A 15,876-nucleotide genomic window follows, 5' to 3' on the forward strand; every position below is an offset into this window, starting at 1 on the left:
AATATTGTATGCTTACAAATTACAGACAGATGAAATATAACACTACAAGGGTGAAAAAATAAACCCCAGCAAATGATCTTGCTTTTATTTATTTCAGGCATCACTTAAAGATACTAGATGCCTGTGTGTCTATCAGAAACATATGTATTCCTAGCTACAGAATTAGAGCTATCAGTATCATGACAATGAAGATCACTGTGATCTAAATCCACAGCATGTACTTGTACAAATGTTAGGCTCCCTCTTACACATATCACCAGACCCTCTCTATAACCCTCTCTATAAAAATGACAGTCACGTGTTACTCGTGCACATACCTACATATGCACAGACACCTCTACATAAGTAAAAAAACTGTTAGTTTAAAAATAGACGTTGCGAGAATCCTTTTTTCTGTCCATGTATTTTTGTAACAAGCAGTGTTTAAGATCTGCAGAAGAAAATCGGGAACGTGATCTGATCTAATAAATCAAATATATAGGTAATGAATGGCCAGTATAGTAATTCTCTTTATCCGTAAGAAGCGGGGCAAGTAATTTAGACACTAAATTATTACAAGATAATGGATATTTTCCATCTTGAAATTACAATAAAATCATACTCAAACCCTTCAAATATTATACAAATGAAACAGTCATTCAAGCTATGTTAATAACCTAAACAGTAGTTGATCCCAATAATGCCATTCTTAATTTCAAAACCTGTGTGTCTGTGTGGAGCGGCATTCCGGGTATTGAGGGTTTTCATGTCTGCACTGCATTTGATATGCATTTGAAGTGTGATGCATATCTGTAACACAGTGATGCATGTAGTATTTTATTTATGGGGCTTTTGGAGACGTCAAGCTGTGATGCTTCATGATATTGCTATTACAACCCTAAAGGGACCTTCAGAGATTTGGAGATGTTTGATATAGTTGCGTAAGTCTGGTTGAAAGCTAAAACACAAACAGCGCACACAGCAGCAAGTAATCATGATGTCAGTTTTTAAGCATTTTCAGTTTTCATATAGCGCTGATGTTAAGGGTTTCTTACCATCTTCACTCTCCCCATTAACCTGAGCCGGGCTTTGTTCCTGTGCAGAGGAGCTGTTATCTTGTAGAACATCCATTAATTTTGCCTGGTTCTGTCTCTCCTTCCATGCATCATTACCTCTATCCAACCTGCAAAAACACAGACAGGCGAGGCAAGTTATAGCCTATATGATTCGCCCCATAAGAAATGAAATATTGGACATGCTCAATACAAATTCTCTTTAATATCAAGTAGTATATTATTTCACCCCCCCCCCCCCCCCCCCCGCTATTACATCATTGGTCTTATTAGAACAGTCAGAGAACAAACACACACACATTGTGAAGGCTGATTCAGCACTGATGTAACTTAAAACGTGAGTATCGATGTTTCTTAAGAAACTGCACAGACGCCATTTCTTAATCAGTGTTAAGTTTATTTCATACATGCAGGGAAACCAGTCCAAGTATAGAACCGATTACCAGTTGTAACATCTTTTACATTACATTAAATACCCTTCTGCATAGGTGTCTCTCTCCTCCTCTTCCTATAACACTCAACCAATGGCAAAGGGACAATGCATTATTCCGGTCACTATGTACCATGTGCACTCCAATCAGGAAAAACCAAGTTTCTCTTGATTAGTTTATACAAATCTACAAATCTCTTATCAGCCCCTTTGAAGTGTCTGGCTCCTTCCAGATCCCCCTGAAGACTAGATTTATGACCCCCTCATAAACCAGCTGTATATTCTAAGCAAAAACCTGTTTAATTAGCTTTATACCCCACAGTGGACTCCCCGAAGGGCAAACGTCTTTCATGTCAGGGCTGGAGGTCAAAGGACTTGTTTGTACAACCTTGTGCTGCTGGCCAGTCATTTGCTTTGACACAAAAGAATCCTTTTCAGTTGTCATAACTTCAGGGTAACTTCTCTACCATATTGCCTTCAATTTACTTCTAATGTGCGGTTGTTTAAATATAGTTAAATATACGTTAACTTGGTGTTTTTCTCAGCTCTCTGCTACCATCCATTGCTCAATGAAGCTGCTATTATTTCTTGCTTGCTCGGAGTCAATGCAGTGCAAGTATCTATATACCCAGAGTATATAGCCAGCCTTCATCTATTACAGCAGTGCTTGCATTTTTGGAACTAACAGTTTTTTCTATCCAATGTTAAATCACTTTTCAGAAAAATAACATGAATACAGCCCTGTCATTCCTCATGCGTAGCAAACTGCTATTCAATACTTGTTCCATGTTTTCCAACAAGCACCAAGAGCAGTTTTCAGGCATTGGCCGGGTGATTCTCACCAAATCTTGTCTGTTTGTGTTTTTCATTTGCAAAAATGAAGACTTTTTCCACCAACAATTTATGTTAAATGCTTTGAACAAAGTCTCAAGTATATTATACAAGTACATTTTATAATTCAAATACTTTAATTTTGTATTTTTTTAACATTTTATGTGATTAAGCAAAACAAAATCTCATTACCGTAACCAATTCATTTTTACATTGAAAACATAGAATTATATATTTCTTTGGCAATTTTGTGATAAAATTACTTATAACAAGTTATTTTCTTAAACATATCAACAATTATTCATGTATTTTTAAATAAATATAAAAAATATCCGCACTTTTGTCTCATTACCGTAATATGACACATTTATCAGATGTCTTCTTTTGTTTTACTTACTTGTTTAATTATGGATATTAAAATACACATATATTGATGTAGAGGAAATCATTTGTATAATACATTTTCCTTGCCAATTTCATATTAGTTTTTAAAACATTACCTCTATTTTAAAAATAGTAGCCTGTTGCGGTAATGATATAAATGTGACGGAGGATGAGATGGTATATTACGGTAATGAGTTCAATATACATTTGACTATTTTAGTAATTTTAATACATCTCCAAATTATTCAGTGATATTACAATCAAGATATAAAACAAGCTGTAATAACAGTATAAAATAAACACATAAAATGACAAATGTACTCAGACTTGGGTTAAAACGCATTTGAAAATACTGTTCAAATACTTTAAAGGTTGTTTTCACCGTATTCATCAATGAGACCTAATTATACCTTTAACCAATTACTGTACTATCCATTCAAACTCTCCTGTTCATGATCTTTTCAACCTTTAATGGTGAGTTCTGAAGAGGTTGAGAAGATTATGAACAGGTGAGTGAGTTCAAATAGATGGTAATAGGTAGAAGTATAATTCCTTGATAAATAGGGGTAAATACAATCTTAAATATTTGAACAGTATTCGCAAATGTATTTACCAAAGCCTGAGTACATTTGTCTTTTAATGTTTATTTTTGATGCTGTTATTATAGCTTGTTTTTTTCTCTTCATTGTCATACAGTATTTGAACGTCTAGTACTAATTAATTTCACTATAACCTATGTGAAAACAACCCCTATTCCTCAAAGCAACAAACATTAATTTAACTGTAAACAAAACTGTTTAAAGACAGAAGTAATGCAGTACAGAAAGCACCAAATCTAACTGTGAGATCTCCGATCCCGATGTTCAATATAATTCCAGATCACTGAGCCTTGTATTGATGTTTAGCCCAAATTTCAGGTACAACGCAGAAGTGCCTGGCTGAAGATGTAGCAGGTAAAGGTTCAGGAATTATGTTTGTTATGTCCTCTCTATAGTACCAGATTTTATCAACAGGAAATTTTAAACTGGGATTGAAGAATCTGTTATCTCCAGCCTGGCTCACTGCATCAACTTCAGGTGATGGTGGCGTAATATTTAGAATGGCATTTCGATTTTTTTTTCTTCTCATAATAGCGTGCTGAATTTTCCCTCCATTTCTTCTGCTTTTGATGATCTTTTTTTTGCATTTCTTTGGCTGATTTTAAAAGTCCATTGTGCTTTCTTCTTTGGTATCTAAAAATAGTTTTTAAAAAATAAATAAAAATATTAGACTGCATTGTTTTTTTGTTTTTTTTGTTTACATTTTAGATTAGGGAGTGCAAATAACATTTATAAATGCTTTATACATGGAATATTATAAAGTATTAGTAACATGCCATAAACCTGGTATTGACTGACCTTTACTATAGATTTATGACATGTTATTAACAAAACCCTAACGGCCTCTGATGTTGGAAGTAAATCATATATCATATTATATATACGGGTCATTCTCCAGTTCTGTGTACCAATAGGCACTGTAACATTTGATCAAGAGTATATATATTATTAAACAAATATATATTGTTCTAAAATATTGTAGGTGTTTTGGACATTGCATACACATAAAACATAAACTGTAAATTTCGACCATGTTTTCCTACTTTTGGTACAAAGAACTGGAGAATGATCCATATATAGTGCGATGAAAAAGTATTTGCCCCTGTCTGATTTTCTGCATTTTTTTGACACTGAATGTTATCAGATCTTCAACCAAAACCCAATATTAGATAAAAGGGACCCTGAGTGAACAAATAACACAAAAAAATGATACATATTTCATTTATTTATTAAAGGAAGTTATGCAACACCCAATGCCCCCGTGTAAAAAAGTAATCGCCCCCTTAGACTCAATAACTGGTTACGGCTTTAGCAGCAATAACTGCAACCAAACGCTTCCTGTAGTTATTGATTAGTCTCTCACAGCGTCGTGGAGGAATTCTGGCCCACTCCTCCATGCAGAACTGCTTCAACTCAGTGACATTTGTGGGTTTTCGAGCATGAACTGCTCGTTTCAGGTTCTGGCACATCTCAATGGGGTTTAGGTCTGGACTTTGACTAGGCCATTCCAAAACTTGAAATTTCTTGTTCTTCAACCATTCTGATGTAGACTTGCTTGTGTGTTTCGGATCATTGTCTTGCTGCATGACCCAGCTGCGCTTCAGCTCACGGACGGATGGCTTGACATTCTCCTGTAGAATTCTCTGACACAGAGCAGAATTCATGGTTCCTTCAATGATGGCAAGGTGTCCAGGTCCTGATGCAGCAAAGCATCCCCAAACCATGACACTACCACCACCATGCTTGACCGTCGGTATGAGGTTCTTACTGTAGAATGCAGTGTTTGGTTTTCGCCAGACATAACGGGGCCCATGTCGGCCAAAAAGTTCCACTTTTTACTCATCTGTCCATAGAACATTGTTCCAGAACGCCTGAAGATCATCCAGGTGCTTTTTGGCAAACTTGAGACGAGCATTCATGTTCTTCTTGGTGAGCAATGGTTTCCGCCTTGCTACTCTGCCATGAATCCCATTTTTGCCCAGTGTCTTTCTGATGGTGGAGTCATGAACACTGACCTTAGCCGAGGCGAGAGAGGCCTGCCGATCCCTGGATGTTGTTCTAGGGTTCTTTGTGACTTCCTGGACGATTTTACGCCTTGCTCTTGGAGAGATTTTTACAGGACGGCCACTCCTGGGAAGATTCACTACTGTCCCAAACTTTCTCCATTTGGACAATATGACTCTGACTGTGGTTCGGTGGAGCCCCAGAGCCTTAGAAATGGCTTTCTAACCCTTTCCAGACTGATAGGCATCAACAACTTTTTTCAGAAGGTCTTCAGGAATTTCTTTTTTTCGTGGCATGATGTGCCTCAGAACCTGTGTGCTGAAAACTTCACTCTGATGGTAAGGGCCAAAGTTAGTCAGATTTATATTGGGCAGGGCTGGCCCAAATCAGGCCTGGTTGTTAACCAAAGTACTCAAATAGCTGACCCTAATTATCCCTTTAATTGGGTTGAGTTAACTAGGGGGGCAATAACTTTCACACCTGAAGATTGCATGTTTGATTACCTTGCACGCCAAACAAATGAAAGAAGCACCAAACTTTGGTGTCATTTTTTTCTCTCAGACTCCCTCTATATACTACTACAATCCACAAAAAAATCTGACCAAATACAATGTGAAAAATGTGCAAAAATGCAGAAAATCAGACAGGGGGCAAATACATTTTCACGGCACTGTATATATAGAGACTGATATGAAAACCTTTAAATAGAAAATGTCTTCCTTTCTGAAACTACCTTTCTCTTTCCTTTATTCTGTATTCCTCTAAAAGCTCAGCACTACTGTAGATCTTTCCTCTGTGCTTCTGTACCCTTGCTCGTTCAGTTGCTCTTTCACTGTCTGTCAATCTAAACAAAACAATGTTTTTAATGCCTAAATTTAAAAAAAGCTAAAAAAAATAAATAATTCACCAATAATCTATGATGCAATGTATATATAATACTATAAATACAACTGTTTTGTATAATATGCCTTATAGTTACCATTACCGTAATTCCACCTCTCATTACTGTAACAGGTCTCATAACTGACATGGTAATGAGAAATGAGTGTAACGGTAATGAGAAGGCCTACCTTAATTCTGTAAATAAAATGTGTCAGCCACTTTGACTTTGAGAAATTTTTACTTTGAAACCTCAGGCATTTTTAAAGCTCTTTTATAGCCAGTTAATTTTTTCTTAAATCTAATTCATTTCTTAGATTTTACAAATTACGGTAATGAGATTCAAAACTGTAAAACATAGGATATACCAAGGTAAACTGTGAATTTAAAAGAAAAAGACAGAGCACATGTTCTCACCTTGTGTCCATCTTGAAGCTTGCCTTCTTGCTGATGCATCATGGGTAAATAAAATTTGATTTAAATACTTCCTGGATTCTCTGGAGAAACTTGAACAATTGTTACGGTAATGAGACAAATTGCTTCGGACACATACTTTTTCTCCAAAAAAATCAGTAATTTTAAGGTGTACTTTTTTAACCCAAAGATTATAGTAAATAATGAACAATTCTGAACAAGATACATATTTATGTCAGTGACATTTCTTATTTTCTTCATGAACAAATGCTTAAGAAAGATAAAAAAAAAAACTTCGGACGCATTACGGTAATGAGATTTAAAGTGGAAAAAGAGTTAAAAATGTGAAAAATGAGGAAAAACAATACATTTTTATTTACTAATAGCAAAGAATTGTCCTTTTCCTTTGCAATGATTATATTTTTTTGTTACAATTATGCATTCTTAAAAAGACATCCACCACAGACATGGTTTTACAGCCAGTTGGTGAGAATCACCCGGCCATTCTGTCCAAACTAATACAAATGCTCACCATCACTGCAAATGTGGGTTCTTATTTAAAAACCATGCATTTTGCATGGCCTCATTGTTGGCAATGAGGTCTAGTGAATTTCTACAAATGGTGGTGGATCCAAAAGCCGTTGCTGGTTAAATCATTAAAACGGGAGTTTGTTAAAACTAGAGTTTGCACCGAACAGCGTGAAGTGTTTGTGAAGCGTGCGGTTTCAGATGGGTGGATGTGCAGTTCTGGTTGCAGTCTCTTAATACAGAAATTATATTTTTGAACATTAATAAATCCCAAAAAGTTTACAATATAGTGCACAAACAGCAGTGTTACAAAACAGTAAGTTCACAAATAGAGCACCAGACCAGACCTATTGGCCTATTTTTACAACGACTGTCCAAATAGTAGTCCATCTACCCCTTGTTAAAGCCAACTTCTCCAACAGTGCAGTATGTGCAAGTATGTAAAATGACAATTGTGTTCTTTTTTGTAATGCTTAGACGAATAAACCCCAGTTTTCTTTTATACGATTGTTAAAAGACTTGGACTCACTGCCCCTTACCATCAAACTTCTATCTCAATGATGGCAGAGACGTGAAATAAATGGATTCATAGTTTATTCATGAACCCCAAGCCTTAAATATACTATTAAGTAAACTTTCAATTGTCAGAGACATGGTGAAAAATTAAAAATACAGTAAGATTAACCTCAGGCTTTAAATATGATCAATTTCAGATCTTGTCGCTCTTCATAATTCCATCTAACCTCAACACCGTCATGAATTTAATAATCCTTATCACACTGGCTGATGGTTTAAGATCAGTGAGACTTGTCTGTTCCAATACAGTATAGCTTGGGTAGGCAACATTAGCAAATCCAGTTGTCTTTAATTATTAAAGCAAACCAATTAAATTCTTAAACTACTTATTCATTACGATAAACCTGGACTAGCAAGAGCAATCCAAGACCGGAGGTGCCTCCCACTGGAAATAAATGAAGGAACTGTACAGGTAAGAATGCTTTCACACCAGCATGGGTTAATAACATAATGTGGGAATATCCTTTTAAATACACCATTCCTAGTTATTCTCATGCATATAAATGACCTCAAGGGCAGGGAGTCAGAAACAATGAAAATGAAACCATTTCTAATTTATTGCAGCAGTTACAGTTATGTTCCAAAACGTTTTCCAGGCTTGTGCGCTTTACAGCTCCTATCTATCCTTTCACAGGGTTGTGCTTACGTGTGATTTAACCAACTATGAAAATACAATTACAAGCTAATCTGGAGTACAAAATGGGTTCCAGCACAGTGTTCCAGGATGACGGAGCAACGCCAAATAAACAGCAACAAGCATGTGCTGCCAAGTAGGCACACAATTACCTTAGGAACAAGTAGGTCAGTAACATACACCCCCCACCACGGCTGTGAACAATCACAGCTGTCAGTGTGAGGACATTGTGTATGATCATGACATACATCAACCGTATGTACAGAATAGTACAGAGTAACACTTAGCAATGACATTTGTCAGCATTTTGATAAGTGATTCTCTACAATATACTTGTTACGGCGAAAGTATGAATATTGGGAAATCGTAAGATTTGCTGGTAAATATCGACTTTAAATCTCAAGTAACTAAGTGCCTTTGGCTAATGACCGAAAGTCTTTACAAAATAAACATAATAACGCTTTCCTTCCGACATTTATCAGTAAATCTTCAGGATAACCAAGTGCCTTTGACTAATGACCAAATGTCTCGCTTTCAGGCATTGTAAGGCTTCAGGAGTCCTGTGTAACTGCAAGTGCCACATTTACCTATTCTGTGCTGCAATAAGTAAATATATCTACACCAAAGTGTCCTAAATGATTTAAATTTGCATTTAACACTATGTTATTTTTCATCAAACTACTGCGTATTTGGAGTACAATATCCTTCAGCACCACTGTGAATTGTTTTATACGCAAATTTACCAGAATGTTGGTTGTTCTACATAAGTGGATCACAATACTGTTGAGTACCATGTTGAACTAGTTTACACTGCTTAGTTGTCATTACTGTAAGCTCATTCAAGATTGTTTTGCCAAATTCTGACTTTTACCGTAACATATACCGGTATATGCAAAAATGTAAATGTGACATTGTGGCAATGTGCCCCGCCCGTGTGCTTATTATGTGTTGTATGTTGCGTGCGTGTGTTAAATGTTGGTGTATAGATTGGTACACGGGATATAAATGGGTCTGTGTTTCACGTGTGATTTAAAAAGGTAGATTTGTATTTAGGCACGAGGAGGGCACAAATCACTTCACGTGCTGGTTAAATGTAATATGTGAGCACGGGGTTGCACAGAATTAATTCACGTGCTGGGATTCAAGTGAATAATTAATTAGTAATTGAATCCCAGCACAACAGTATATATAGATGCACGTTTTCATTCAGTCGGGGTTGGGTGTTCGGTGAGTGGAGAACGGGATTGGAGACGGAGGTAATTGTAAATTATAAAAGCGAATAGTTAAAGTGTTTTCACTCACCGTGTTTGTTCGTCTGTCTGTTGTGCACTGTCTAGTCCGTTTTGTTTGTCTATTTATTTTGGCGCAAGTGCCGTGTCCTGTGTTTTGTTTGTACAACCTTTTTATTTTCTGTTCTGTTTATTAAATGCTGAGCGCGATCACGCGCCCAGCTTCACCAAACCAAATCTCTGTCTGTTTATTTCCTGCCTCTGGTCTGACGCCACCCACTCCGGCCGTCTTTGTGACAGACATACAGATGGATAGATCAGACAGACAGACAGACAGACACCTCCATATATCCCCAGCATCTAATATCTGATATTCTCTTAAGCCAAATTATGTTAATATCAAGTTTCATGACAATTGGTTAATAGAGTCTACAGACAAATGCAAAAATGAGATTTCACCCCCACCACTTTAAACTACTCTCTTCATATCGGCTAATAAAACTGTTGTTTCTGGAATTTTACACAGTTAGCATTAGATAATTGCACAATCATAATATCTTTATTATTTGTTACTTTTTAAAAGCCTAAGGAGGACCCTGGCTCCATAATAAAAATTGAAATCTTATACTGTATAAACCGGAACAGTGTGTCCAGTAACCCTATGCATAAAGGTACAATTCAGCACACATGCACTGATAACATGTCCCATTGAAATGTTAAGTCTAATCGTGCTTTTTCAAGAGGGAGGGAGTCACGACTACTCAAATACAAGAACTGTGATTAATGGAATTATTGAAACAGTCATTGAAGCACTGCCTGTCAAGGATATCAATGACACATCACAGCTATCAGCACCATGAAAGACTACAAGTCAGCATCACATACGTACAGAACAAATGCCCGCGCCGAGAGTACAGCCTTCAGCAGCTTAGCCAATCAGGGTTAAGGACACTGTGACCTCCATTTACAGTATGTGGTGGAATAACTTCTTGGAACAGTACTTTAGCATTGTTTACATTACATTCATTGAAACTCAATAAACATAACAATACTGTAGCAAAACGGTTATGTCAACACTCCATATACCCCAGCGTTGTACATGGAATTATTATTATTATTATTATTATAAAAAATGAGTGGTTGCACCGAATGATCGAAAGACTATTCAACCTCGGAACTGGTAGTCAATTTATCACAAGTCACGTGACGTGAAGTAATTGTGAAGCATGCGGTTCTAAACGGATGCAAGACCAGTTGTGGTTGCAAGACATGAACATGACAATGACATTTTAGAACATGAATAAACAGTTCCAAGCCCTTTTAAAATATTGTGCACGAATAGCAAATTTACAACAGTTCACAGACATTATCAAATACATGACAGCAGTTGCTGTACCCCTATTAAAACTACATCTATTATTATTATTATTATTATTATTATTATTATTATTATTATTATTATTATTATTATTATAAATAATAATACAGATATATATATATATATATATATATATATATATATATATATATATATATATAGATATATAAATATATATATATCTATATATATATATATTAGATATATAGATATGTAGATATATATATATATATATATATATATATATATATATATATATATATATATATGTTAACATGAATTTAAAACACAAACTTACCTGTGTGTGATGAAGGACAGAATGTGCAGCATGGCCACACTCCCCTGTTCGGTTTATAAGATAATTAAGTGCCAGCTCTCGAGCGCCTGATAAAGTCAAACCACGGGTGTCCATACAGACTTTTTTTTACTGTGATTCAATTGTAAAGTTTGTTGCACACTAAACTGGACAATGTGAACAGCGTTTCGTTCTCCTCTGTCCAAACCACAATCTGTAAAACCCGTTCCACTGAGTGCTCTTCTCTCCCTCTGCAAGAAGCTGCTTGCAGTATTAAAACATTCTAATTGCAATGTGTCAGGGTTGGGGTTAGGGGTCAAAAGTCTTAAACTCCTGGCCAATAAATGTGACACATATTTTAACCTTTAGAGCAAAGGATTGTAATTCAGAACAGGTCTGTGCCTTACCGTGACTGGAGCCGATTACCTTTGATTGTGTTGTCAATGAGTGTGGGCACAACCAGCAATGGTATGAGTACTGTATGTACCTGGGCACTGACACTGCTTTGCAGCTACACTAAAGAAATCAGACTCACATCGCATAGCAGTGTGATCCATTCTTGGTTTTAGTAGTATAAGTTTAATAAGACAAACCTGAACTTGTTCACACTGGGGCTAATCAAGCTTGTTGTAAAACCTGGAATGAGTGAAACTGCTATGCAATAGCAATAGGAGTCTTATTTCTAGGGCTGGGACAATGCATCGATGCATTGATGCATCGAATCGTTGGAATATCCATCGATGGTTGAAAAAACAAAACAAACGCATCTATCAGTTTAATAGGACCATTTTTTATTAGGACCAGCAAAATGTAAACTTACACTCTTATTCCTTGCCTTTCCTTTGGTTCCTTTAAATAATAATAATAACAATAATAAAAAAAACCTCCCTGCCCACTACGCAGCACGTACGTTTTCAGAGTAATAAGCGTGAAAAAAAAAAACTAAAAAAAAACCTAGAGAAGAGATTAGAGGTAGGCCGCATTTCAGGATCAGATTTTTCTAGTTAATTTGTTAATTCGATTTAATTTCATTTAAAATAATGCTGTCAAACGTTTGGAAGTTTTTTTTTTTACAAAAGAACAAAATACGACAGCGGGAACACAGGTAAAAAAACAAAAGGAAAGCATCCCCTTCAGTGACAGCTTATTTTGGAAAGAAAATTGATCCAAAAAGCATCAGAGCAAAAGAAATAACAGGCCTGATAGTGGATGTTGTCACACAAGATATCAGACCTGTTAGTATAGTAGAGGGAGCTGCGTTTAAAAATCTGATTTCGAATCTTGCTCCGGGCTCTGAAAATGCCCTGTCGAAAGACAATCTCTAAATTCATTACACTGGATCACGAACGTGAAAAGGAAAAGCTTAGACAGGATTTAAGTCAGGAGAATTCAATGTCCATTACTACCTATGACAAGCATGGCACAAGAAGCATTTTTAACAGTCACCTGCCATTACATTAAGCAAAACTCGGAAAATGACACGAGACACACAGCTGTGAATTTAGCAGAAGCGATCAATCAGATAAACAGTTTGAAGTCGCTACAAAAGTAATAGCTTGTGTTCATGACAACATGGCCAACGTGTGCAGAGCAATGTCTTTGCTTTCTGCAAGCGAGCGTGCTGTGTTACTTTGTGGTAGCGTGGCTAAGTGTGAGCTGTGCAGGCCACAATATAAATCATACAGCTCAAGGCAGCTACAATAATTTGCCTCAGTTGCTAATTAACAGATAACCCGTGACTGGAAGCAGAGTCTAATTGATGGAATTATCTTATTTTGCATCTGAGACAATTTAGCATCCCCCACACCTGCCAGATATGAAGATTCAGTGACTCTGAAATATACAGCAGGCAGGCTGGTACCACAGCATTCCGCTTCAGTGTTTCCGCTGCAATGATGCGGCAGGCACGCACTGAACCATACTGATACTGTACCAGCACCTGTTGTCAATCTTGCTTTCTTTCTTTCTTTTTTTTGTTATTTATGTTAATTCTATTGGGTGATGCAAAACTTTTGGCCATAGCTACACAGCAAAATGAGTACTAAGAAACTGGAAAAGAAGCAGCAGTTTTGTCTACAGCATTGTACTGTATATATAACGATCCAGTCTATTAAAAAAAAACAAAAAAAAATGGATTTTAAAACCTTGGGTTTCACCCCTTGAATTTACCACAGCGTTAAAACCCAGAATTCTGAAAACACAACAACCACCCATAACACAGTCAGTCACTGGCATAGCTCTGCAGCTGATAGGTACGATGGAAACTCTGAAATAATTGTTTAATTAGAGTCCGCACAGCCTGTAGCAGTGGAGGAGTCAGTGCTGCCAACATGGAAGATTATGCCTAGTGTAGCAGAAAGAGACGGATGATGAATGAACATGATCTACTGGGGGAGTACGATTCAGTCATGTCATTTTCATTTATTAACTTCCAGCCGTGAAGCAGCAGATACACAAACATTCTGGGAGGGATGTTTCCTCTGCCTGTGAAACTACATGGATCCTCTCTGCAGCGGAGCATATTTAGAATCCTGTGTTTAACTTGCATGTGCGTTCAGCATTGTTGCGTGATAAGCTCGATATGCATACACTCTGTAGAATGGTAGATATCATCCATAACTATTAAAACACTCCACAGTGCGAAACTTAATGCATTCTGTCAAACGCCTCGACTACAAGTATTTCTCAATGTCTTCGATGACAAAATACAAAAAGAAGGGATACAAAAATCTCTCAATACAATTCTTTCAGGTATGTCTGTATTTTGTACCGTATATTCCACTGCTGTATATAACTCCAAATAAAGCAATATACTGAGATTCATCCAATGCAATTTCTAAACACTCACACATACAACTGATTTCAACCAAATGTAATATCACTTTGGGTAAATAAGCATAATAAGGTTTCCATGCAAGTAAGTCGAAGCACAGCATTTAAATATGTAGGCTTATTTAGCATACACAATAGTCTTGTTCATAAGAGGAACCCAGCCAGCAGCACTTACATTTAGAAATACTAAAATACACCTAATCAATTCAATGACAAATCAACTGACAGAGCCTTGTAGTCATTGGAACGATGAAGTTACTCAAAGCAGTGCTTACAAACACATCACTCGATGTACATACCATCAAATCAGAGTTTAAAAAGCCATCACTCGATCGGAGTGCGGAAACGAGATTAAAGAAAGTTTCTGTTTTTTAAAAGACTCTGTCATTGATTTATTGATTATTTTGCCATGTTTTCTTTTTTTTTAGCCGATGCACCTGGGCTATTCATCAGTCTCACAATATCCTGGATACTCTGGTCATTCTGTAGGGACACTAACTCTTTGTGCAGAAGCATTTCGGATGGGGTAGAAGACAAGACCCCCTAATTAGCATCTCACACGCTGCCTTCGCTGCAGCAGCACAAAAATCATCTTGTTTGTATGGTTCCGAAAGGGAGAAGTGATTCGAGTCAGGGCGAGACAGGGATGCTTTCCAGCTCTCCCAGGAGATGTTCCAACAACAATAACAACAACAACAACAAAAGCTGATCTGGCCTCACTTATCATAAATGTTGGTTTACTTGAACTCAGGTTTCTAAGTTTGGGTAGGATAGATTTTATATTCCCCCCCCCCCCCCCCCATGGGATTAACACAATTATAAAATGAAACCCTTTTACTCCAAAGAGTAAAAGTATCTCTTTTTTTCAAATATAGAAACACCTGTTAAAGTTACAAAACTACAACGAAACACAACAGGTATCTAATTTAAGTCAGTTTATTCCTTATTTTGTAAATGAAAAGGTGTTTTATTTTTACCTTTTGAATAAATGCAGTAATGTACACTTTTGAGTAAAATGCTTTGGCAATCAGCCATAAGGTTTACGGTTTGGTCTACTTCAACTGTAATAAAATGTCTAGAAAATTAGATAAACCTATTTGTGCAGGGTAGGGTCGATATTTAAAACCAGTCTATTGTTGTAGGGCAGCACATTTTAAATGTATCTAAGATAATGTCCTCCCCATTGGTACACAGCTACCATCTTTGATTACTGGGGTTCTGGGCCCATTGCACCAGAGATGCAATTATCATGCCCCGGGGATGCTTTGTTTTTGTTCACAAAATCAGCCCGATTCTAGTTATGATCATTTTCTTTTTTTATCTTTATAAGCTGCAATGAATGCCTGCAAATCAAACCATAGGATTGAATTGTGAAGAATGAAATCTAATTTCATGGCTATAGGAATAATAGTGCCCTGCTTGACAAATGCATCAATAAAAATCAATCAGTGCCTCCTGAAGACCTTGAGACAGGGTGAATAGCCGTGTACCCTTCAAAAAAAAAAAAAAAAAAAAAAAAGAAAAACTACAGCACTGTTGCTTCTCACCAATGATCTTCAACTGTTGGGAAAAAGAATATTCTTCGACATCCAGCAGAGAATATACTTGCCATTTACTGAGAGTGCAGAGTAAGTCGGATCCTTACTGTGAGGCGACCATGCAAGTCCACCCGCTTCTTCAAAGGAGAGCTAACCAATGCTTTCATATTACATTTAGAAACATCATTACTGGTCTTCACCTGTTTTCACATGAATTCAGGAATATGAAAGTATTTCAAAAACCACATCAAAGACTTACAGCTGCTTCCTGGT

The 15,876-nt window shown here is 36.7% G+C and overlaps 1 protein-coding gene across 3 annotated transcripts in view; it reads right to left on the bottom strand.

Annotated features, from left to right (window-relative positions):
- LOC117412577 (neurite extension and migration factor-like) overlaps positions 1–15,876 on the bottom strand; it is a 93,936-nt gene that overhangs the window by 15,319 nt on the left and 62,741 nt on the right. For all 3 annotated transcript variants that reach the window (XM_058989080.1, XM_058989081.1, XM_058989082.1), the window contains one exon: positions 1,035–1,162. In XM_058989080.1, coding sequence (XP_058845063.1) covers positions 1,035–1,110 — 76 coding nt within the window. In that variant the 5' untranslated portion in view covers positions 1,111–1,162. The remainder of the gene's footprint in view (positions 1–1,034; positions 1,163–15,876) is intronic.

The sequence above is a fragment of the Acipenser ruthenus genome, chromosome 16 (assembly GCF_902713425.1).
Source record: "Acipenser ruthenus chromosome 16, fAciRut3.2 maternal haplotype, whole genome shotgun sequence".
NCBI classification, from domain to species: domain Eukaryota; kingdom Metazoa; phylum Chordata; class Actinopteri; order Acipenseriformes; family Acipenseridae; genus Acipenser; species Acipenser ruthenus.